Genomic DNA, 25,914 nt, shown 5'->3' with positions numbered 1-25,914 from the left:
CACAGATGCTCACATCCCAGTGTGACATCTTCATATTCTTCCTTCTTGTTCTAGCTTCTACTGGCTAACATCTACTACCATCCAAGTTGTCTGAAGAAGACCTCTTGTTGCTGTGACTGATGGGTATGTGGCATCATACCCATGTTCCCATAGCTGCAGCTCCCAATTTGGGGGAGCAGAGTGTGGTTGGGCCCTATTAAGACCCTCAGGAAGCCTCTTCTCATGATGATGCCTTCTGGGCCTTGAAGCAGTTTCTGCTCATGCTTAGTCTTTCAGTAAAGCTGCCTCTTTCTTTCATGCCTCATCTTCTGCAAGCAACCCTCAACACATAAAAAAAGAAAACAAAAGAAAAAAATCAAAGAAACAAACATATCAACCAATAATAGTAATAATAAAAAAATGAAGTCAATATACTCAGGGATCTAACTCTGATCCTACCTTGCATGATGATTGATCAAACCACAAGGCTTAACTTCAGCCTACAGGTCTTCATAGTTTTGTCAGGAACAAAGAATTTGCCTTAAATATGGATGGTTCAAGGGCATGTCTATTGATTTTCTAAAAACAGGGGAACAGCCTGTCCAAGTAATTTAAAATCTTCATGTTTAGAAACCAAAAACTTCTCAGAGTGCCACATTTAGTTAAACAATTTTACTTATCAAAAATTTAAATCTCTTGTGCCTAATCTTAGCCAAGATATCCTATGGAATAAGTAATCTTTGAAATGCCCTACAACAAACATGCATGATCTCTCATACTTGCTTGTTGGTATGACCATGTGATTTTTCTTCAATAGTGTTTCCAGTCAATGGATTCATAGAATGAGAGTCATCAATGGTGGAAGGACAGAGGAGAAAGGTCATTGAGAGTACTGATGAGAGTATCATTGATGAGATCCAGTGGGGTGGAGAAATAACCAAGGAGAAAAAGGCATAGATGGGGCTCTGAAAGAAATACCCTCTGCTGGACAGTGTATAATAACAGCACTAATAATAAGAATTAATAATTATTGAACATTTACTTTGGGTAATCACTGCACAAAGACCCTTATCTGCATTATCTTGTTCAATCCTTAGAATAACATGGTGACTCACATGCCATTATTATCTACATTTTATGGATGAGGACACGAAGTAAGGTTCAAAGAGTAACTCCCTCAGCTTCACATAGATGATAAGTGGTAGTGCTACAAATTCTCAAGTCAAAATCTCTGTGATTCAGTGCTTAGGTTATTAATACTTAATATACTTTCCAAAATATTGTAAGATAAGAACCTCATTCCGATCTCTTTAAATAGACATTAAATTAAATGCAAGTATTTGAAGTCGGTAAAAAACTGTAGTGCATCTCTGTGTCTTGATATGCATGTTCAAAAATTCATTAGCCTGCTTCATCCACTGCCAATCAACTACATCTTGATTTTCTTGTTTCTAACTTGTGAGTCCATTTGACTCTATTCCCGCTATCCATATACTTGTCAGGTGGATGTCTCATTTTGAAACTTAACATACTGATTTCTCCCTTTAAAATCTCACCTGGATGTTACTCGGTTTCGTGGACCAAAACCACTAGTAAGAGACGGTTTTATAGTTGCCAAATAATCACGAGAAAAAAACCCTATATGTTTAAAAAAATTGTCAACCATATGCTATTGATCTGATATGGGAAATTTATTAAAGAAAATTTATAATGGATCCAGCAAACCCATTTCTGGGTATATAGCCAAAGGAAATGAAATCACTGTCTCAAAGAGAGATTTTCACTCCTATGTTCACTGCAGCATAGCCAAGATAGAGAAGCATTCTAAGTGTCTGTTGACAGATGAATGGATAAAGAAAATGTGATATAATGGAACATTATTATATATATATTATAATAGGATATTACTCATCCATAAAAAGAAGGAAATCCTGCCATTTGAGACAACATGGATAAACTTAGAGGACTTTATGCTAAGTGAAGTAAGTGAGTCACAGAAAGAAAAAAACTGCATGATCTCACTTACATGTGGACTCTACAAAAGTTGAACTCATAGAAGCAGAGTGTAGAATGATGGTTGCTGGGGGCGAGGGAAGGTGGACATAGGGAGATGTTGGTCAAAGGGCACAAACTTTCAGTTATAAGATGAATAAGTTCTGGGGACCTATGCACAGCATGGTGACTATAGTTAATACTGTAGCACCTATTTGAAATTTGCCAAAAGAGTAGATATTAAGTGATCTTATTACATACACAAATAAGGTAACTATGTGAGGTGATGGATGTGCCAATTAGTTTGACTGTGGTGATCATTTCACAATGTATATGTATATCAAATCATGTTATGCACCTTAAATAGATACAATTTTTATTTGTCATTTATACCTCAGTAAAGCTGAAAAGAATCTATAGTGAATATTTGACCCAATGAGAGTCAAAAACAACACTGGCAGCAAATCCCATATGAGGATCAAGTGTAGCTTCGTTAATTTTGTCTTTACTAGATTTGGTCTTTCTCCTTACCTGTTAGTGAGAAGGAAAAACACTGACTTTGATTTGAAGTTTAGTCTGATCTGCTCATTTAAACAGAAACTTTATTTAATACTCAGTCTCTCTTGGAAAAATAAAAACAGCACGTATAATGCTCAATCTATCCATCCCCAATCCCCGATTTTCTCATTCAGGTGGTGTCTTTGTGTATGGGGTAAGAGGTGTGGCTGATGGGACATTATGAAGATGGACAAATCGAAGTCCTAAATGCTATGTTTTGTGCATCCCCCAGTTTCCAGGACAGTGTCCCACTTAATTTCTCTCTTTTCTGCTGGCATTCATTGGTAAAGTATAACTCTGGTCTTTTGCTGCCATCACTCCATGGAAACTGTCAAGACCACCGATGGCAGCCATGTCGCTAAATTCAATGGTTAATTCTCTGTCATCATTTATGTGACCCTGTAGCAGCACCTGTCACAGTTGATTTTCCCCTTCTCTTTGATGTTTTTCATTCATATGGCTTTCAGGCAGCACATTCTCCTTGTTTTCTTCCTGTACTCTGAAGACTCCCTCTTCAGCCTGCGTGGATGGTGTTTTGTGCCAGTTTCAGCCTGTCAATAACCAATGTTGTGTCTGGACCGGCCATTGTGCTCCTTATTATGACTACAAGGTGCCCTCAGCAATAACCATCAGCAAAATTTGGGGAGAAAAAAGTTTATTACTTACAGGTTCTGGAAATTACACCTGGGGTCACACAGTGAGGTCACAGGTGAAAGGGGGTGGGGCTCAGGCCTGTGGTTCTGCTTTTTTTGGAGTTCAGGATAGGGACTAGGGTCTTGTGGCCTCACTCTGTATTGGTGAATTTAAAACATAAGTGCTGGAAGAGAAAAAATAAGTGGTCCAAATGGTCAGTTATTGAAATCAACCAAGATCCTTAAAACAAAGAGCCTCAGGGTATAGAGGTGGTCTGGTTCTTTATTTAGTTGTGTTTACTTGAGAGAATAAGCACAGAAGTAGATGCCTCTTTGAAGTGGATGTCTAGGCAATGAACGTTTAAATCATGCACTTGGATTACAAAGAAAGAAAAACCAACTGTAGAGCCTACACCACGGGTGGTTCCTTCTTTAATTCTTGACCTCTTAATATTGGAATGCCAGATTGCTCTTTTGAAATCCAAGCCCATATTTCTAATAATTTACTTCACACCTTCACTTAAATGTCTGAGAGAAAACTCAAACTTGCCCCAAACCTGCCCAACTAGTAATCATCCCCTTCTCAGTCAGTGGCAACCCCATGATTCCAGTTTCTCAGACCAAAAATCTTGGGGTCCTGAGGCTCTGCTGGTCCATGACCTTGATTCCTGCCCAATATGGGAAAAACGTGGATCAGGATTTTTAGTTCCTAAGGTCCTGCTTTGGTGATTCAGAACCCTTCATCTTCTCTTACTTCACAATGTCCACTCTACTATAGCACATAAACATTTTAAAGTATGCAAAATTGTTTTGAAAATGAGTTCTAGGTAATCTTGGAGTAAAATTATATACAGTTTACAGTTAATATTTGACATTTATAGCCTGAGATGACATGTTTCATCAGAATCAATTGTATGTATAAATTGTCTCTTACAGACATGAGTACTAATTTTTTCAGGCTACATACATTTCCTTGGCCTCCTTTTGGCCCAACATGGGGTCTCAAATCTAACATGTTTAAAACATTATTCTTTCAGTAAGGGACACCTATAGCTGTGTTTTCCCATCTTCTGGGACTAGTACTTCTGTTTCTTGGAACTATTTCTTTTCCTTATCTAACTTTATGGCTTCCTTGAGCATTGCTATATTCTTACATGAGTCCATCCCACTGGCCTCATTTGATTGGTTTAGGGACGTCAAACTCACCCAAGGTCAGCCAATCATAGTGTTTCAAAATCCTAGTGAAAATTGATTGATCTATTATATGACACAAGATGGGTCAATTAGAATCCTTTCTTAGAATTTTGAGTTTAGAAGCATAGAGAGTAAAAAGCACAGAATTACTCTTTGTGCTTCAAAAATAGATATAGAACCAAATTCAAAAATAAAGATAGAACTTAAGAGAAGTAAAACGAGGGAGTTTGTAGTCACATTTCCAACTATGTAAAAGAAACTATTAGGTTGGTGCAAAGGTAATTGCAGTTTTCGCCAAATAATAGCAAAACCACAATTACTTTTGCACCAATTTAATAGACTCTAGTGAGAGAGAATGAAATCAATATACAGGGAGAGGCACAGATGAAAGGTAGAGGACTAGATTCAGGTGATATTCCAGCCCCTGGCTCTAGTTTTTCTTGAGGCCCACTTGTATTTCTAGCCTTTTAGTAGGTATTAATGAAGAATGTTATACTTTATATTATAGAGCCATTACTAACTAGCCTAAAGGGGAAAAATAAATTTATTTTCTTAGATGCTTTGGAAGGATATTGAAGAAGCTAATATGATCAAAGAAATAGCTATATTAACCAGGACTCTATTTATGAGCCTGGCACTGCTTGGTTACTCTTTTTCTCCATCTCTCATCTTTGCTTGTTTCAGCTTTTCAATTGGTCTCAGTTGAGTTTCTGCAGTTAGACTTTTTTCTAGGGAGGTGAGGAAGAGGGTTGCGAGCTGCTTCAGCTCTTTCATCCTTCCTAAATGGTGACCCCAAAGAGAAAAGCTCTAGGGGAAATATCTCTGCTAGCTTTCACAGAAAAGTGTTACAAAGGCCCCTGATTGTTATAGCTCAGGCCTGCTGATCACCTCTGACCTTATCGCTCTGGGCAAAAGCCCGGGTACTGTGATTAGCTCGACCCAGCTCATAGGCTCCTTTTATGCATGTGGGTAGGTCAGAACTAGTTGTACTCAAAACATGAAAAATGGTATTAGAAGGGATATTAAAATATATTCTGAGGAGATAATACTATAGCTACCACAGTCCACTACACCATTGTTGGTTTAATCCCTTCTTAGATGCTATGAAGCAAGAAAAGCCATTTTTTTGCCTAAGCCAGTTGAGTTATTTGCTCATATTTGCAATCAAGAGTCCTGATGAACATATACTTTCTCATCTCTCTTTTTTTTTCTTAGATGCCTATTTCCTGAACGGCACTGTTTACTGAATCACTCTAGCGGGATATGTGGGAATCCTCTTTAACCCCGTCCTATTCCTCTCTCCATATCCAGAAATGTGGGAATTATCATCAGTTTCTGCCTATCCCTCCCTCTCCATATGCAACCAGATATCCTATGTCAGTTCTAAGTCAAACATATCTCGAGAACCAAACTCAGTCTTCCATCCCTATTGTCGCGTCATTGTTCACTCCTTCATCATCCTTTGCTTGATTTGCCCCCTTCATTAGCTTTCTTACTTCCAGTCTTGTTTCTTTGCATTCTATCCTCTACCCTACTGTGAAAGTAAAATAATCAAGTCTTCCCCTGAATAAAATTTTCTCCTGGCTCCCGTTGCCAAGAAGTTAAAAACTTTATGGTAATGTGTACAGGACCTTTTGTGAACTTTTGCTAAGTACGCTTAGCATGTTCTTGGTGTTCAAGCCGCAGCATCAGCTCTTACCTATGTATCCTGTTTACTTGGCTGCTGTGTTAGCTTTGTCCTGTTCCTCTCAGGCACTGCTGTTCTGGCCCTAAACTTTAATCTCATAATTAGGTGTCTTTTATTTGCTTCTGGCACTCCTGGGTATCCTGACTCCTTATGCAGCTGATATTTACCAGGTACCCAAGTCACTTTCAGAGCTTTTAAGAAAAACACGTATTTCCTTGATGCAACCCAGACACACTGCATCAGAAATATTTTTAAAAATAACTCCTGGAGATTCAGAAGCAGACGGTTTGTAGAAGCAGTCATTTTGTAAAACACTGTGGTAGAGTGTCTCCGCTGTTGCCTGCTATTGGAGTTCTCTGATACCTCTTTTCTATACTGACTGCACTTCTTCCTCTACCTAATCCTAAGACTTCTGATTAGCTGACCTGACTTTGAAGTCTCCTCAGGTTTGTAACCTGGTCATCTCTGCGCTGGACCCTTGTACCATCAACAAAGAATCACTATTTCAACCATTTTAATCTGCTATAGTTAGGTAGCCTCTTTGTTATTCCATATCCTTGACTTACTGTCTATTTTCAGCTTATCCCGTATACTACATCTCTAGTTGAAGTTAAAATTATTCTTCCCAACTGCTTTGGCTACATCTCCAACCATAAATTCTCTTCATTTGGGAGCCCCAAACTACCATTGCACTACCAGCTCATTAGCACTTTAAAATTATTATAAAGGTTCAAGTTAGTGGTATGCTACAGCTGAGGGCAGAGTGTGCGTATCTCTTCCAAACTGCATATTCAATAAAATCACATTGTTTTAAATTGGCTATGCTGTGAATATCTGCCCCACAGAAATCCCCAAATACTCAGCAAGCACTACTTTTTCCCCCCTAAGAGACTGGTAAACATTTACCAGCATACCACTATTTCCAGTGGAATACCAACTGTGGGAGCCCTGGTGCCAACTTAGAGTGTTTGATATAACCCCAAAGGTAAGAAGTTCAGAATGAGTCACCCCAAGATGTGCCTCTGTGATATGCATATTATTTTGAGCTAAAGGCAACCAAGAACCTGCGGGATCAAGAGACACTTCTGCCCGCCCCCTTCCTTAACGACTTAGAAGAATTTAAATTAGGGCCTTGCCCATAATAAGAGTTATCATTAGAAATAACTTTTTATTAGGGCAGGGCAAACTTCTATTTACTGAACATCTGCTCTTCTTATTGTCCTGCGAATGGCCTTCCTCCTGTCTGTAGCCCCAAGGCATCCTACCTCATCCTTAGCTCAGCATGCTATACATATACCTCATTTTCCCTTTCTGCCCTGATCTCTCATGTATCTGGGGTTTCAGACTCTCTCCTGTATGTGGTGTTCCCCTATGTGCCTATGTGATTAAATATGGTTAGTTTTCTCTTTTAACTTGGTCTCATGTAGATTTTTGAAAAATATTTTATTGGGGAGTTAGGGGAGGGGAACAGTGTTGGGAAATTAGGGAAGGGACCAGCCAAGTTGTTGTTCTTCAATCTTTGTGGAGGGCACCAGTCACCATCTGGCTTCCCGTCAGCAGCTCGTGGCCTGTAAGCTCAAGGTGCTGTGTTCAATCTTAGTTGCAGGTGGGCATAGCCACCATCCCATGCGGGAGTCAAACCCAGCAGCCGAGTGGCTCAGTTGGTTAAGAGTTGGCTTAAGAGTGTGAGTGCTGAGCAACAGGGCCACTGCCAGTTCGATTCCCACATGGGCCAGTGATGCTGCGCCCGAGCTGAGCTGTTGCTGAGCTGCCAACAGGTAGCAGGATGGCTCAGCTGGTGTAACAATAAGATTGCCTTGCTCGATGGTGGGCTATGCCCACCCACAACTAAGACTTAACTTGGCACCTTGAGCTGAGCTGCCACCTGGATGGCTCAGTAGATAGGGCGTGTGCTCTTAACAACAAGGCTGATGGGTTCGACTCATGTAGATTTAATTCTTAGACCAGCTGAAAGAACCTTGAGGATAGAGGAAAGTTCCTTCTTCCCCCACAAAGTATGTACACTGGACTAATACCAGCTGAAAGCAAAGATGGACTAAGCTTGGATAGGTGAGTAGTAGTTAGTGGTCTCTAGACCTTAAACAGTAGAAAAGTGAGCTCCTTACCATGCTCCAAATCTGTTCCACTCCTACACTGATCCATCTCAGTTAATGGCAACAGCATTCACTGGCCCCTTGCCCAAGTCATTTAAATAATCTGCATGTCAAGTTACTTATCTATAAAATGGGGATGCTAATAACATCTATTTCATAGGGTTGTTATGAGGACTGAATTAGTCATGATTGGGGAAGGACTTAAATAATGCCTAGCACAATAATGATTTCCTGAAATAGTATGTAGATGTTTAAATAATAGCTCAAATTGAAACTCTTAGAATCAGCCTTGACTCCATTCTTTCTGTCAAACTGCATGTCCAGTCTGTCAGGAAATCCTTTTCCCTCAATTAAAAAATATACATCTGAATCTGATCTCATCTCACCTTATCTATTGCAACCATCCTGGATCAAGCCTCCATCACCCGAGTCTGAATTATTTTGATGTCTTTTGGAGGGTTTTCCTGCTTTCATTCTTTATCCCACTGCAATTTGTTTCTAAAATAACAACCAGTGTGATCATTTTTCTGTCATTTTTAGATGTGGTTCACTCTTTAGCTGATAACCCTCCAATGCAGTGGTTCTCAACCTGTGGGTCGCATGACCGTTTCACAGGGGTCGCCTAAGACCATCGGAAAACAAAAAGATATTTACATTACGATTCATAACAGTAGCAAAATTACAGTTATAGAGTAGCAACGAAAATAATTTTATGGTTGGGGGTCACCACAACATAAACTGTATTACGGGGTCACAGCATTAGGAAGGTTGAGAACCGCTGCTCCAATGATTCTCCATTTTCCTAGCACTGAATGTCAAGGTCTTTACAATGGCCTGCAAGGCATTGGCCCTGCTATGAACTCTCCTCTGACATTTCCTTCTATGACACTTGTCAATCCAGTCTAGTATTTCTAGCCATTCCATAAGGGAGAGAGAGAGAGAGGGGAGTATTGTAGGATCGTGAAAATAAGAACAGGCAAGAAAGCAAGAATGGACACAGTGAATGCAATGGAACAGGTGTTGAGGGTAGGACTTTAGCAGTAACATAAGTGTAAAGTAGAGTAGGAACAGGTCAGGAATTTTGTCCAGAGCAAATCCAGTAAAAGCAAGATCCACTTGGAAATGGGCCTAGTATGAAGAAGGTGAGGAAACAGCCCTAATTAATACCTTGCAGAGAACCTGGCAACTTTGAATGTGCCTGAGTCCTAGGTAGAACTGGGCCAAGTGTGGTCTGGCTTTGTTGAGGAGGCATTCGGTATTAGGAAGCCTGTGCATGTCCTGACAAAAAAAATACATATATATTTCCAAACCTGCTGGTATGCAGAACAAACTCCATTAATAATATTGACCAGCTTCTCTCCTAGAAAAATACTAATGGGAACCGAATGTTCCTTGGGAACAGCTGGGGTGTGGCTGAGATGAGAGCAGGAGTGAACAGTGCAAAGAACAGAGGTGTGGCGACCAGGGCCCTTGGGAGAATCAGTCTTGACCTGCTCGTGGGTAATCTTCCTTTTGCTTCAGAGACAGAGAAAACATAGACCAAGGGCAGATATACTGAGTGTCTTAATATATCACCTCGATAAGGCCAAGCTTATAAACCAAACAAGCAGATCATCAAAAACAAATCCATAAACAAACCTTTTGCCTGTTCAGTTTAAAACCACTGCACTAAGAAAAGATTCCACAACAAAACCAGGGTGGGAGCCTGCCTGTTGTCTTACGGTACAGCCTCACCTTCCACCTCTTCTCTTTTTTCTGGTGCTGATCTGAGTCTTTTGACCCTGTTCTAGTCTGTACACGTACCTTTTGGCACACGTTTCTCATCCACGAGCTCCTTGTTATCCGCTTGCTTCTAAGGTTTAATACCTTTATGAAGACTTGGCTATGGCTTGTCTGTCTGCTGCTCTGCTTAGGTCCTTATGCTTTTGGTGTCTGTTGATACAGTTGGCTCTGGTATTATAATCTGTCCCCCACTGCTCCTTTGTCACTGGCATCTGTTCCATCCTGGCTTCTTCCAGACCATGGCTTTGGGTTAACCCAGATTACCCTCAGTGATATACCTGCAGAGATAGACTGTGAAAACAGCTCACGATAAGATCGGAAATTCTATCATCGCACATATTGAGCCACCAAATAAGAGATTTTTTGAGTGTTGACAAGGTCAAAGCTTGATCTTACACTATGAAAATTTGTTCCAGTTTAGAGTTTAGGACCTGGTGATGAATCATTTCTACTCATGTGCAGTCGATGCCTTTGGTCCCCCTCACAGCTCCCCATGTATCCAGTTTATCCTTTCCCCAGCTGCTGAGAGTATATGTAGCAGCTATGGCTCAGAACTAGTGTACGTCTCTTTCTAGAGAATCAGCATTGGCCAACAGGAGCTGCCTCACCCGGAGACGCTCAGGAATTTACTCCTCCTTCCCCCCATCTTCTACCTGAATTAGATTTCAAACCTTACTCTTAGCGTGGTGGAGCTGGGGAGAAGGAAGCTTCCGCTTGCATAATCACCGTACATGGTTTTCTGAGAAAGGTTACAGGTCTGCGACTTGGTGCTGAACAAGTGGTGCCAATTAAAATGATTCTTCCTCCCACCTTTAAATAAAATCTACCTTGTAACTTGGAATTTTTAGTAAATTCAAGCATTAAAAGCTTTCTTCAACTTTGATTAGGGAATTATCTCCAGGGGAGGGCGCTGATACATCTTCATGGACAAACTGTCAAACCCATATTTCATTAAGCATGCCTTACCCCGGGGATGGCTTGTATCTTTTTGAGGTAATAGATCTTTGTACTTATAAAATAGAGGTAGGAGATAGTATGTTAGACCCTCTCATCAAATTGTATTGATGCGAGACTCTAGAGAGAGGTATTGAAATCTGTTTCCATGGCAACTGCCTCACTGCTCAAGTGGAAAACAAGATAGCAATTGAAGTCTGTGTTAATAGCAGCTCTAAAAATAATCAGTAATGTGTTGAAATCCAGTGAAAGACCCAGGAAGCAATAGGTAAAAATTACAACCATGCAGGGTGGTATTGAACAATAAGGTGTTGTGCAAATATTATTGCAACTATAATAAGATTTAAGAATTATAGGAATGGTTGGTGACAAGTATATTTTTGAGGAAAATCAATTATTATTTTATTTGTTCATTTATTTGTTGAATACTGATTATATGTAAGCTATGAAGTAGGACCTAAGATACAGAGATAAGTCAGTACTGTCTCTATCTTCCAGGCTATCAAGGTTTTAAGGGGGCAATAGGAAAAAGAATCTATCAAGATTATAATGGATGTTTTGTTTGTCTACCTGACATCATTCTAGCCGTTTCCCACTGGGTAGCAGCCAGGAGATTAAGGATTTGTATGAGGCTGATATCACATCCAGCTCCAGGGACAATTCAAAATCATTTACTACAGTTACTGGCTCAGCAGTAAGCATGTGACCAAGATGTAAACCTATGTGACATTCTTTTATCTATAGTGATTTGTCTCTGCATAAAGCTCAGAAATCTTGTTTAGTGGTTGTGAGATGCACATATTATGTATGTATGTGCATATATACATATTATATATGTATGTATGTGTGTGTATACACACACACACACACACACAAACACACACATTTTGCCTAAACATGAAAGAGGGATCATGTAGAGTCTGTTGCTACAGAAGCCACTTTGTGATTAGGAGGAAAGTCAGCCTGAGGATGAAGTCAGCCATTGGACAAGAGCACAGCCAAGAGAACAGGAGAAGCATGACCTGATGCAACAGACCTGCACTGAAGCCTACTCTGGATGTTGGAGTGATAATAGCCCACAAAATTTCTTTTTGTGGATGTTTGAATTGGGTTTTCAGGTTTTCTGTTGACTGAACACACACACACACACACACACACACACACACACACACACAAAGAAAGCATTCAATTAATTACGAAGGACAAACCACAGAATCCGAGAAATATTGGAAATAAGTAGAGGGAATTATGGATGTACAGAGGAAAAATAAATCAGAGGGAGAGACAGGAGGTCACAACTATCTTGGAGAAAGGAATGCAGAGAAGATCAAGAAGTTTCCTATATTGTGAGGTAGAGAATTCAGCTTTGCTGTCAGCATAGCTCCTGACTGTCCAACTCTCTAGACTGCTGGCTGTTGGCAAAATGGACAACTCTAAACCCAGGCTCTGTGCCGAGATAGATGTATCATGAAGCTACAGAAGCTTAAGCTCAGGTGCCCTTAACTTACTGCCCCTTTGGGCTGGGGGTGTAAGTAGCATCCCCAGTTATACATTAGCAACTGGACTGCCTCGGCTGAAAGGTCACTCTCTAAAGCCTGGTGGTGTTTCTGAGCTGTGGGCAGAGTGAGGGAGGGCTATCGACATGATTTCTACACTTTCCTGACCTCCAGTTCACAATTCCTGGTGGACTCCATGGAGTACCTGGACTTTATCTTTGGCTCCACTGATAAGGACATGAACTTCTCCCTGCTCTCATCTCTGCCTTGAACACTAAGAAATAGACTTCATGGTTATCTAGTATTTCACACCTCAGCCTGAAAGGATAAAGAAAATAGGTGAAATCTGGTTGAGCAAGACTAGTTGCTGCAGAAGCTGTGTGTGTGTGTGTGTGTGTGTGTGTGTGTGTGTGTGCGTGTGGTTTATTCATTGTTTCACAATGTATACATTGCATTGCACACTTTAAATATATACAATTTTATTGTACCTCAACACAGCTGGGAAAAAGGCACTAAAAAAAGAAACTGTATGAACCACTCAGTAGTATTTGCTAAGGATAATGGTGAAGGTAGAAAGAACAGGGGTTTTGTGGAGTTAGCTGCAGTGCTCAAGTGCCTTTAAAAACAAAACAAAACAAAACAAGACTGGATGTGAAAAACACTCTGCAATTGAACATTTTGTGCCCTGATATTTAGTCTCTGCTCTACCTCTAATGTTAAGAAATCTTGAGCAAGTAATTGACCTAGCATCACTTTTTTACACTGCCAATTTGTTTGGCAATATGAAAGTCAGCAAGAAAGATTTAAAAATAGTTTAAGAAAATCTATCTTTAAAATGATAGAATGATCCATATAATTGATAATGCTGCTGACATATCAAATTAAACAAAAGATAAAGTCTTATATAGCAAGAAGACCACTTAATTTGAATTCAAGAATTGCGATTCTGGCTGTGCTTTGTGTGACTTTCCTTAGGTCATTTACGTATACAGCTCTCAGGCTGCTTTCTCTATAAAATCAGTGTGTTAGTTTATCTCTCAGACTTCTTCCAGATTGAAAATTCAGTGAAAGAAAAATACAGCTATACTTCATTTATCCAAACTTTCTGTTGTTTCCTTCATATAAAATGCTTGTATTAATCCTTCATGGGGTTTGTAGCATTTCTTTTTTTCTTCAAATATTGCTTTTGTCACATTCTCCTTTCTTCCTGTACCTCAAATTTTACTTGTTTTAATCCTTTTCACCATATCTGATAAGCCTCTTATGCTCTTTTCTGTATTTTCCATCCTCTTAACTGTCTGTGCTTCAGTTTGGATATTTTCTTCTTACCTACCGTTCAGTTTATAAGTTCTCTTTTCAGCTGTATCTATTTTGGTCTTTAATAAGTTGACTATGAGGTGTTTATTGATAGTTTTTTTTTTTTGGTATAGCTTTCCTTGAGTGCAGTGAAGTTTTTGAATCTTTGGATTGATGTCTTTCACCAGTTTGACCTACTGTTGGGTTGTTGGAAAAGTCATGACGTATTTTTTTCTGCTTTTCGTTGCAAAAATGCGTCATTACTTTTCCGACAACCCAATACATAGTCTTAGGATAAATGTTTATAGTTTAACAGTCATGTGGCTACCACAAAGGTTATAGTACACTATAATCATGTGGATACTATTAAAAAGGACTATACTAGGTGAAATTTCTTGCCTTCCTTCATGATTTCTTTAATCATTTTTTATAGTGAACAAATGATTTTCTAAAAAGTCTGAATGGTGTTAAGACAGGTCATCTCTTAGTTAAAGCTGGAATGCTTCATCAGCAGTTAATAATATGATGGGCAGCCATATCACTCTGCCTTCTAATGTAAGATCCAAACAAAATTAATGCAAGTCAGAGAAAGGAGCAAAGTTTTCAAGTTTTATTTCATAGAACTGTGGGGATGCCAGCCAAATTTCTTCTGACATGAAACTTTCAGTTTCTTTTGTGAAAGATGACCACTGACAGCAACCATATGGGGCATGTTGGTGCAGGAGGACAGTGGCTTGGGCAGGTGCACAGGACGTAGGCTGGTAAAGCAGTGGCCGCAGGGGCCTGGCAACCTCTGGAGCCAGGAGCTCCAGTCGCACAGCACCCAGAAGTCAGGCATGCAGTTGAGGTGCCAGCGCAGGCTTGGGAAGTGGCCAAGCCCTATGGATGGGTAGGGGCTTTGCCAAGTGGCCAGGGCTGGCAGTACTCCTGCCTCCCTGATGTCCCTGTGGGTGGTGCCTGGGTCTCTGTATTTCTTGCCTTTTCTTTTTATATTGATCATTTGCTTCTGTTATATTTTAGCATGTTTTATAATTTTCAGTTGTGCTTCTGATTGTCGGTAATAAACTGTAGAGGCTCTATATGATACTCTTCCAAAAAGTGATAAGATGTTTAGTAACAAAGAGTTTCAGTAAATAATCTTGATTCAGTCAAGACTTGGATTTAATCTCTGTTACCCCTGACCTATTTTAGTTTGGGCTTTACTCCTAGAGGTGGCCATTAACCCTAGGGAATGCCCCTTCCCAGGCGTCAGGCCTGTGTTTATCAAGTCTGCTGTGTCTTAAATAACAATCTTTAACACCTCAGTGCTGTTCAGCTGCTGAAATCCCGCTCAATTCTTGTGCTTCCTGTCTGCTGTTTATTGCATCTCTTCCGGCTTGCTTTGCACATTTACAGCTCAGAAATTGACCAGCAATTTGAGGGACATTTGAATGCAGATTTTTGAGCACTCTCTCTGAGGTTCCTTTCTCTCAATATTTCGCTCAAATCCCATCTCCTTTGGCATCCCTGAACTCAAACTGTCTGCTCAGATCTCTGAGATCACAGCTTTCTTCTTGGGCTCTTTTCACCTTTGCCACAATTTGGAAAATGGCCTCCGGAAAGTTTTGAGGTCAATGGGGACTGCATCTCTGTGCTTCCCTTTCTTAAGGATGCTAGCTGTTCAGTATTACTTGCGCTGACTCTCCAATGCCTTCAAAGGATTGTATATATATTTTTCCAACTTTAAGGTTTTTTTTGGTAGAAGATTCAGTTGAACATAAGTTACACTGTTGGGTTCAGGGCTAAACATTTTATCCATTGAATTTTAATTTCAACTGTTTGTTTGAATGACATTCAACATCACCATTTCAGAATGTTGTTTTTTATTTTTAATACGTATTCAATCATTTTTAATTCCTCTTGTTGCACACACAGTTTGCCTTCCTTTAAACATTTTTCATATATACTAACTTTATATTTAGATTATGATAATTCTAAAATTTATCTCTCTCTTGGCATTTGTTTTTTTTTCTTCTTTGTATGCTTGGTGATTTTTTTTGTTTACCTCATGTAAACTGATGTCAATTTGTAGAAGTTTTAAATTTGGTAATCCTTCATTTTTACAGAAATTGTAAACAGTGGATTATATATATTTTTCCTTATTTATCCTGAGTCTAGGTTTGAAGTAAGAAAGCCTTGGAGAGTAACTAGCCTGACATACTGCAGGAGCAGGAGTTACACATTTTAATCTTCAATTGTACTCTCTGTGTAAAACTTAGAAAAATAATGTTTAGTGATAAACTTAAGATTCACTAAGCTTCTTAGGCATTTAAAAGCTTTAGGTGCAGAAATTCCAAACCTATCTTATTAACTTTTTCCATTTGTTTTAAATATTTATATATTTATATATAAATAGTTGAAATTGAACTAATTTCTTTTAATCCTTAAAGTTCTTTTTATTTTTTTTAGGGAAAAAGAAAAAGTCCTTTTTTTTCTTCCAGGATTCAATAAATGAATAAGTGAAAATAAGCTTTGGTTCACTTTGAAACATATGACAGATTGGTAGGTGACTTATTCATCAAACTAAGTGAATAATCTACAAAACTAATCAAACCAGTCTGGTACCATCACTTGGCAGGTGAGAAATTTGGCCTGATCAGAATTGTCGTATTTGAGATGATGTGTAGGCATGATCTACTTACCTATAGGGAGGCAAGATAGAACAGGAAGACTTGGAATCTGAAACTAGACACATCTGTTAGGTTTGGACAGGCTGTAAGGGTTGGTAGATGGGGGAGAAGGTGAACTGACAGAGCTGAAAGTTTTAGAAAGGAGTCCGTTCTGGAGGGTAGGATCTTATGCACCCCTGGACTGTTAGACAGTTGAGTATCATTTTCCCTGCTACATCCAAAGTGACTTGATAGTACCTGCCACATAGTGGTTTCTCCAAAAATATTTTAAATAAAAAAATAAAAGAATAATATAGACATTTAAAGACATGGCTATAGATACCTCCATCTGTGAAAACCCATTATGAGTTTCTCCATAATAGGAAGATAACTGCCAGGAGAGCTGGCTAGCTAAATTGATCCAAAAATTGGGTGGCCTCTCCCCTGATCAGTGTGCAAATAGGCATGGTCAACTCTAAGTCTTTCTTTGTCTATACTAAGTGAATATTTTTAAGATCTGTTCCCTACCTCCCCCCCACCCCACTGCAATGTCCTGGTAATGACAAAGCTAACTATTCTATTACTATTGTCATCAGTCATTATCATTCTGGAAATATTGCCAAAGGCCTGGGACTGGGGGGTAGGGTGGGGAGTGGGGAAGTGTATCTAAGGGTCCTGAAGGTTTTGTATCACCTGAGGGGAAATTCTTCAGTGTGTGATGTACGCTTAATACCTTGTCTGACAAATGCCCCTAAGTTGAAGCATAGTAAGTCCTCACTGTACATCATCAATCACAGATAGGTTCTGGGACTTAAAGTGAAACTATGAATAATGAAACCAGTTTTAACCATAGGATAATTGATATAAACAAGAGTTAATTAAGTTCCCACAGTTATAATGAAGCGACATTGAATGAAATGATGTTATTTGAGGACCTGCTGTACGTTGCCAAGGATCCAGGATCCACCTTACTGTAGCCTCACAGTGGTTACCAGAGGCTAATTCTACATATCAAAGTCAAAACAACCACAGGTTTGAATCCAAAGTAGCAAGCAGAATACACTCCTGATTATCTTTGAAGTCCTTCGTTAAGCATAGAAGGAGACAGTGAGCAAATTCTGGATAATTTGCTGCATTTAGTAACTTAGTATGACTGATGACTATTGCTTGGACTTGGAATTATGTGTCAATCACTTTTTTTATCTATCAGGGTTTTCTTAGGGTCTCGTCAGAGAGTGCTTAGTCATTAGCATCATCTTTGCAAGAAAAAGAGAGCAAGTGAAGGAGCCATACTTCTTACTGTGTATCAAGCACTGTGCTAAGTGCTTTCCATATAACATAATTCGATTCTTAGAACAATCCTGTGCACTAGATATAATAATCCTGGTTTTTCAGATGAGGAAACTGAGCAAAATTAAATATCTTGGTGTCTTAGTTTGGGCTGCTACAACAAATTACCATAGACTGGGTGGCTTAAACAGCACAAATTTATTTCTCACAGTTCTGAAGGCTGAAAAGTCTGAGATCAGGGTGACAACATGCTTGGGTTCTGGCAAGGGCCCTCTCCCTGGTTTGCAGAGGGCTGTCTCCTTGCTGTGTCACATATGGCAGAGAAAGAGGAAACCAGCTCTCTTTTTTCTCTTCTTACAAGGGCATTAATTCCATCATGAAGAATTCAACTTCGTGACCTCATCCCTTACCATAGATTCCAACTCCAAATACCATTATGTTGGCCATTAGCATTTCAATACATGAATTTTGAGGGACAAAAACATTCAGTCCATAGCACTTGCCAAAAGCACTAGCTAAAAATATTTTAACAAATTCCTCAACTCAATGTGGATTTATTGTCATACACTATATCATCTGGCCATTTTGATATTATAAGCAATTACTGCAATGATAGAATAAGGAGTATTTCCTCTGAGCTGATGACTCCTTCAATCAAGGTTGTCTTCATTCTCCAAAGAACTGTAAAATAATGTTCTTTCTTCACCAAAGCATTGGTTATTTCCTGTGGAAAAATAAGTTATATTTAGAGAAACGACACGTTCATTCGTATCAAAATATTTAATTGTCTTCTGTGTGTCATACTGCTTTGTATCTGTTTATCTTTTTAAATTTCAGAACCCATTCTAGGCTTCCTGACAAAGCTTTTTGGCTTGCAGTTTTTGCCTATGCAAAACATTATGTGGCCATGAGACCCCTGTGACTGCCTTTTGGAAAACAGTGTGATTTTACTATAAAAGGTGTCGTATGGGTGCAGACTGGGGATGGCCTCTAGAGGATTTGAGTTCTTCCTGCAATTCTCCTTAGATAGTCCCTCCACACCCACCCATGAGCGTTCCTAGGTTTTCATTCTATGGGTTGTGAATTGTCGTCTCTCTCAAATTTCTTCTTTCCCAGTATTTACACGCTATGAGCTTGCTTTAAGAAAGGGACTAGAATCTATAGGGCTGAGTAGGTGGGGGTGGCTGGGCAGATATTAACATATTCTGTCTTCTCCAACTACTGGGTGAAACGTTGAGGAGGATCTGGAACTCTCATAAAGAGGGAAAAGGTAGAAGAAAGTCTTCTATAATTTGCAAATGTTGTGCGTCTTTCTACAACTTTTTACTTTTTTGTCCTTCTTCTTTTGGCTTTTTTTGTATTTTCTTCCTGGCTTGCCACATTCTTTTTGGGAGTCCTTTTCTAGGGCAACGGTTCTCAAAGTTTAGCATGTATCAGATTACCTGGAGGGCTTGTTACAATACAGATGACAGAGCCTCTCTCTCCTCCAAGAGTTTCTAATTCTGTAGGTCTGGGCTGGGGTTTGCTTTTCTAACACATTCCCAGGGGAAGCTGATGTTGCTGGTCCAGGGCCACACTTTGTGGACCACTGGTCTAGGTGGTCTAGGGATTGTGCTTTATCATCTTAATAGTTTCGTTCGCTTGTTCATCCAAGCACTCATCATGACTGAGACATTACTGAGCCAAGCAGTGCCTCAGACACTGCATACCTCCCACAGAACCCAGCTTTAGTGACTAGCGTTTAGTGGGTCTTTAATAAATGTTAAGTGGCTGCAAAACCTACATTTTCCTCGGTCTTACCAGCCTACGGAGACCAAGCACTCTTTAGTGGGATTGACTCAAATTGCACAGACTCTTACTGTCTCCTGCATGAAACAAGACCTCCAGCACCTCTTAAAAGCACTCCGTTGTGTCACAGGGACGGCAGGGCTTGTCACTCATGTGCTATACAATCCAGTCATTTCTAGTTATCACACACTAGCCTCTCTCATGGATGTTTTCTGTCTGTGCAGCTACTTAAAGGTAACTCACTGCCAAGCCCACGCTGTTGCTGCTGCTTCCATGGGAACCACAAGGTCCACGCCATGCCTGCCTCCCACCAGTGCTTCCAAAATTGCCAACATCAGAAGTGGTGAGGAACATGGGATGCTCCCAGACCCTACATCACATTTCCTTGCCAGGAAAACCAAAGGGGCTGCTGGTGCCTCAGTATATCACAGAATCCACGCAAATATCTTCATCCGTGTTTGCCTGGGGCTTGACTCTATAGGGCTGGGGGGTGGAGGGTTGAAATGGGTGACTGGGCAGGGAATGTGGACAGCAACACCGGTCTGTCTTTTCTAATCCAGGTTCTCTATTGATTCATAAAACATGTATGTGGAGTTTCCACACCCTGACAACTTATCAGATATACCACACATGTCTGAATTACAGTGGGGAGCACAACTGAGTCTCAAAACTACTAGGCAGGAATGAAAACAGGACCCCTAATTTCTCTCTCTTGTCTTCTCCTGCACTTTTAAGGTGTTTATTTATAACTCCAATGCATTTTTAATGTGCCAGATTTAATGTAACCGGGGGCCTTCCTTCCTTCCTTTAAATATACACTGCAGCTTATTTCTTTTACACAGGCTATGCCTTAGGTGAGGAGAGAAGAGATCATTTGTAGCTCTGCACTAGTTTCCTGCGAGGAGCTTAAAAATGAAGGCAGCTTAACCCATCTTTCCTTCTCTACGCAGGCCGAAAACCACTGCGGCTTTGGTTGCTCTATCCTAAACCAAGAACGACCAAGGGCCAGCTGCCTGTCCTGGCTTCTGTGTGTGTGACCAGGGAGTGTGAGTGGGAGGCTGAGGATTGAGGCCTTCAGTACCCACAGCTGACATAGAGAAGTTTGGTGGTCTAGATTGTCTGGGGGCTTTTAGAAGGATAAAAACCCATTGCCTGATATTTCAAATGATCATTTTGTCACCACACTCTCATTGAATCAGAACAACAGACTGATGAGGTAAGTGGTATTATTATTCCCAGGGATGGAAACTGAGGATGTCAGGTCAGGCTCCTTGTCACAAGGGACCACAGCTAGGCAGTGGAGGAAGAGAACTCCAAGCCAAGGCTTCCTCCCTCCAGAGCCCCTTCTCTGAACATCTAACCCTTTAGCCTCCACTAATCCCTCTTGAAGAAGGCCATGTTTGGTCTTCTTCTAATAAAGAGACATTTTGGTGGGGAAGGAGGCAATCAACCAAATGTACTAACTCATACAGCTCTTATCTACTTCCTAAGCATTTCTCCTGTAAAAAAAAAATTGCTTTAGAAACAGCTAGCAGCAGCCTCTGCTTTTTATAACTTGGCTTCTGCCAAAGACTTAATCAGGTCAGTTATTCGTCTCAATATGTGAACATAATAAGATAGTGATAATGAAACAGCTCTGCCATGGTTTCAAGAAGTTAACATTTACTACCTAGAAAATGATTCTGTGCATATGGAAGTATGCTTTAAGAGTTTTGGAGCACACAAAAAAAATTGCTTTTGTGCTTGAATTCTTACAAAGTTTAGCCAAAATCTACAGGTACTTCAAGGCCACAGTCAGTACTGGAATCGTTCCTTCGCTTTGCTCCACGTGGCAGAACTTTTAACAGAGGAAGAGGCCTGAGTTTAAGAGTGCTAAAGTAACAGCTGTATTATAATTTTTGGCACTTTATCACGTGGAAGTTTATTCTTTCCTTCTCTCTATATTCCAATTCCTTCATCTTTTTTGCTTTGTAAAACGTAGTATTTTTTAGGATTCTTTACTGTACTGTAACTTCTTATCCTACCCCCAATAGTATCACAAACTTTTTTTTTTCCCCGTGGGGTAGACAATCCTGCCCATTTCCGGCCTTCTGACTCTATTTGCCACAGAAGCAAAAACAATACGCCTAAGTGAGGCCTGGCGGTCATCAGTCTCTGCCTTTGTGCCGGGGCATGCAAACTACCTAAGCCAATTACTAACCGGTTTTTTAAAAAACCTCCAATCAGAGAGAATCCACTTTTTTTTTTTCCACTATGCAACTGTACACTATAAATGTCTGTTCCTATCAATGTGTACACTTATCTCACTGTTCTATTTTTTTCCTCATTTGTGTTAACCCTTTCTCAACGTTTTTGAACTTTCAGGCTTTCTCAGAAGTGGTAGGAGACAGATGTTCCTCTGTAAACGGCCAAGGTGGTAAGGTGAGTTGTAGTCTCCGATGACCTTGGTATTCTAATCCCCAGCTAAGCGGGACAGACAGTGGGGTGATGGCATTCCTCATTTTAGAAGGTATTTATTGGGCTGCTGCTAAGCAAACGCTCAATCCTTTTTTAATTCCATACGACTGACACTTCTGAGCCTGTTTCCAAACAGGACACTAGAGGGCACCCAGGGGTTAAAAATAAGTGGAAAATGATTTGAATGAAAACTGCTTCCGTACGACATTTGCTTTTTCAGGATTTAAAATTACAGTTTATTTTTAAACTTTTTTTTTTAAACCTCACCTGTCTTAAAATTGGGTTATAAGCAGCTAGTTCACAAGGAACTGGGTTTTTTTTTTGCTTTGCAATCAGTAGTTTTCAACAGAGCTTTTAGAGCCGAGCTGAAATATTTGAAATGTGGAACCCTCTTGACCATGAAATATGTTCTACTTCCATGCCTCAGCCTTTAAAAGTTCTTTGCATTAGAGTCAGGGATTACATTGTTTCTGGAGCCAAGCATGGGGCCAGCTGTGTAAGTACGGTTGCTTATGGTTTCTTTTTCTAATTAATAATGTGAAAAAATAGAACTAGAGATCCTTTTATTTTCTTTCAGCTGACTTTGGTGGAAAGAAAAGGAATAAAAAGCAATCGGATTTGTATGTTGTGTTTCTGTGTGTGTGTGACAATAAATGTAGCTGCTTTCAAGATATGTGGGCATTTATGGCTCTCTAGTAGAGTAACTAATAATTTAAAATAATGGAACATATAAAGAAAATAATTGTACCGTTAGATTAAGAGGCTATATTTCTGAATTTGAATGTTAATTAGTTAACTAATTTAGTGCAGGATTTACAAAATAAATATGGGATAGCTATAGATTTAAAAAAAACATCTATTACTTGTTTTAAGTTATTTCTGAATTTCACAAAAGCCTGGTTTTAATGCTTTTAATGCTTTTCCTTCAGAAGCAAATGAAATGACTCGAGCTACAAGTTATAAAATACTCTTGGATTTTTGTGGCTTGTTCTCATTAATTTAAATTGAACATAAGATCAATACATCTATCTTGTTTCTGTTTTTTAAACTTCAATATAAAACAAAAAACATTTAGTGGTGATATTTTGAAAGGAAAGGGTTACCTTTTTCTTTTACTCTTGTGGAGGAACTGAACTAGTTTGAGACAGTGACTCAGTTAACTGTGTTTCCATTCATTCTCAGAAACAAGCCACACTTCTCCTTGGGGAGGCTGAAAGGAGTTTGAAAGGTTTGTTGTGGCAAGTGTCACAAACATTCCCAACTCCATCACCAACTCTTTACTTCCATCTCTACCCACTGGAGACCACTTAAGACACCTAAGCGGAGGCGACAGCCGAATTCAGGAAACCATGCATCATGTCAGCAGGAGCCAACTGCAGACTTTAAACTCTGTTCAACATGTGGATGCAGCAGAGAAATGACCTGTCCAGACAAGCCAGGGAAGCTCATAAACTGGTTCGTCTGCACCCTGTGCGGCCCACGGGTGCGTAAACTTTGGAGTAGCCGGCGTCCAAGGACCCGGAGGAACCTTCTGCTGGGCACTGCCTGCGCCATCTACCTGGGCTTCCTGGTGAGCCAGGTGGGGCGCGCCTCCCTCCAGCACAGACGGGCAACGGTAAAGGGGCCACGCCAGAGCCGTGACACCGCCGAGGCACCCTTCCCTGAGTTACCCTTGGATGGTACCCTGGCCCCTCCAGAGTCCCAGGGCAATGGGACCACCCTGAAGCCCAATGTGGTCTACATTACCCTACGCTCCAAGCGCAGCAAGCCCGCCAATATCCGTGGCACAGTGAAACCAAAGCGCAGGAAGAAGTATGCCGTGGCATCTCCAGCCCCAGGACAGGAGGGTTTGGATGGGGCATCCCTTCAGCTGCAGGAAGCTGCAAGGGCAGCTGATGCTGAATTGCCTGGGTACATCCAGGGAGGAAACCTGGCTAAGTCTGGGGAACGACCCTGGAGGTTGTTACCGGGTCTGGGAGTGCCAGGTGGAGGCTCAGATTTCCAGCTGCCCCAGGCCCGGGAGAGCAACATCAGGATCTACAGTGAGAGCGCCCCCTCGTGGCTGAGCAAAGAAGACATCCGCAGAATGCGCCTGTTGGCTGATGGCGCGGTGGCGGGTCTCCAGCCAGTGTCGCCTCACAGCAGATCGCGCTTGCTGGTGCTGCAGGGGAGCACCTCTGGCTCAGTGCCTGGCTGCGGCCCTAGCCCCTGTGGGCTGGTCAAGCAGCCTTTGGACATGAGTGAGGTGTTTGCCTTCCACCTGGACAGGATCCTGGGACTCAACAGGACTCTGCCTGCTGTGAGCAGGAAATCAGAGTTCATCCAAGGTAACAGCTTCCCAGGCTTCCTTTGCAGCTGTTGGGGATTCGGGTTGATTTTCTTTTCTCCCTCACTTTCTTTTTCTAAATGATTTTCTCCACCCACATTTCACATTTGGACAGCAGCAGCAGCAGCAGCAGCAGCGTGTCTTTCCATATGCTTGGCATTCTTTATTTCCCCAGCTTTGGGAGAATGTGAGAGTTCCAGGGGAAGTACTCCACATACAAGAGTAAGCCCATATCGTGTAATCTTTGCTCCCTGTGTCCCTCACTGCACTTCCCAGTGGCTTATTAAATCTAATTCAATCCAATGGCAATTTGCATGATGGGGAGAGGAAGCCAGGGTGATCTTGCTGACAGTCAGGCATATTATTAGATAGGTTACTGTGAACATAAGTGAAATTTCCTTTGTTAGTTTTTAAAAGTAAAGGGGAAGTGGGTTATCTGTCTTCAGCAGATGGGATCTTTTTAAAAGGCCCAGAGCCAGCCCATGTTAGAGTCAACCCCTTGGTTTTTCCGAATGGGTTTAACCCCTTTATTTAACCAAGAAAATGAGGCAAAAATAGGTGATTTGTTCAGTATATATGCTAACTAGCCATGTGGTTTTTTTCAAGCCTGTGACTATGGTTTATTGAGTCTCTCGGGTGGCAAACATTTTGGCAGGTTCTAGGGTATGTAGCCAGTCGCTTCTGTGGCACGTAAAGGGCCTGGTCTGTGGCCATGCTCTTGCCATATAAAGGGTATTCTCTGAGTCTTGAGGCTCTTCCAAGGTTTGGATACAAAGTAGGGTGGGTCAGTGGCTTGTAGTTTAAAAGCAGAGCAATCCCAGGACTCCAAAGAGACTGTAAGCTCAAAGGGTATTCCCTTATTTCCTGTCAACATAAAATTTTACTATTTTAGTCCAGAGTCATGGACTCTGGACTGGAATGGATTAAAACTCTTGGGACTGGCTAAGAATGAAACTGGATTTCTAACGGCTTCAAGTTTGTAATTTAATTTTAGAATGGGTACTTCTTGAAGTACCAGTGATTTACTTAGATATGGCATTCCTTACTTGTCCTGGATTGTGTCTATGTGCTTCAGGGTCATAGGTATGTTTCGATGTCTCAAATTCACAGAGTAGCCCACCATGATTATGCTGATGTGGGCTAGCCTGTCAAACTTTTAGTCGAATGTCAGTAAGGCTAATTTTTATTGGGTGCTCACTGTATGCTAAACACTATACTGATTCGTACAGTTTAAACATGCGTTGACTCCTATCATTCTCACAACAATGCTGTGAAGTAGGCACTGTTATTATTTCCATTTCGTAGATGAGAAAATTGGGCCAATTTATACAATCAGGTCAATTTCCTCAAGTCTATGAAATAATTTAAATATAGTTATGAGCACCCTACACAATATAATCCTACTTATGTAGACTGTTATACTGATAAGGTATACAAATAGATTGGTACTGATCATGATAGGTGATATATAGACAGTTTTAGGCTCTTGGTATCTTTCTCCATCCACCTGTTTCTGGCCTTTTCCTGGCTTTTGTGTTTTTTTTTCTTGTAGGGGCCTCCTGTTCTTCTTTTGGTCTAAGCTTTGCTTTATTTTCACCTCCCTGCCCACCTAAGGATGGGATACATTTTATCTGGTTGCACTGCACTTATATCTGGCTCATCCTATGTCATTGCTTTGTATCATAATTGTTTATTTAATAATCTGTTCCTTCCCACTAGTC

The 25,914-nt window shown here is 40.6% G+C and overlaps 1 protein-coding gene across 3 annotated transcripts in view; it reads left to right on the top strand.

Moving 5' to 3' along the window:
* Positions 1 to 25,914, top strand: part of GASK1B (golgi associated kinase 1B) — a 106,225-nt gene that overhangs the window by 40,513 nt on the left and 39,798 nt on the right. The window contains exons 2-3 of one of the 3 annotated variants that reach the window (XM_019667492.1): positions 21,775 to 21,831; positions 23,050 to 24,194. In XM_019667492.1, coding sequence (XP_019523037.1) covers positions 23,285 to 24,194 — 910 coding nt within the window. In that variant the 5' untranslated portion in view covers positions 21,775 to 21,831; positions 23,050 to 23,284. Of the gene's footprint in view, positions 1 to 21,774; positions 21,832 to 22,185; positions 22,368 to 23,049; positions 24,195 to 25,914 lie in introns of those variants that run through there. The other 2 variants (XM_019667491.1, XM_019667493.1) reach the window with 2 other exon arrangements.

This window comes from Hipposideros armiger, unplaced genomic scaffold, assembly GCF_001890085.2.
Source record: "Hipposideros armiger isolate ML-2016 unplaced genomic scaffold, ASM189008v1 scaffold_498, whole genome shotgun sequence".
Taxonomy (NCBI): domain Eukaryota; kingdom Metazoa; phylum Chordata; class Mammalia; order Chiroptera; family Hipposideridae; genus Hipposideros; species Hipposideros armiger.
The sequence above is the reverse complement of the archived record's forward strand: the minus strand, read 5'-3'. Positions and strand labels throughout refer to the sequence as shown.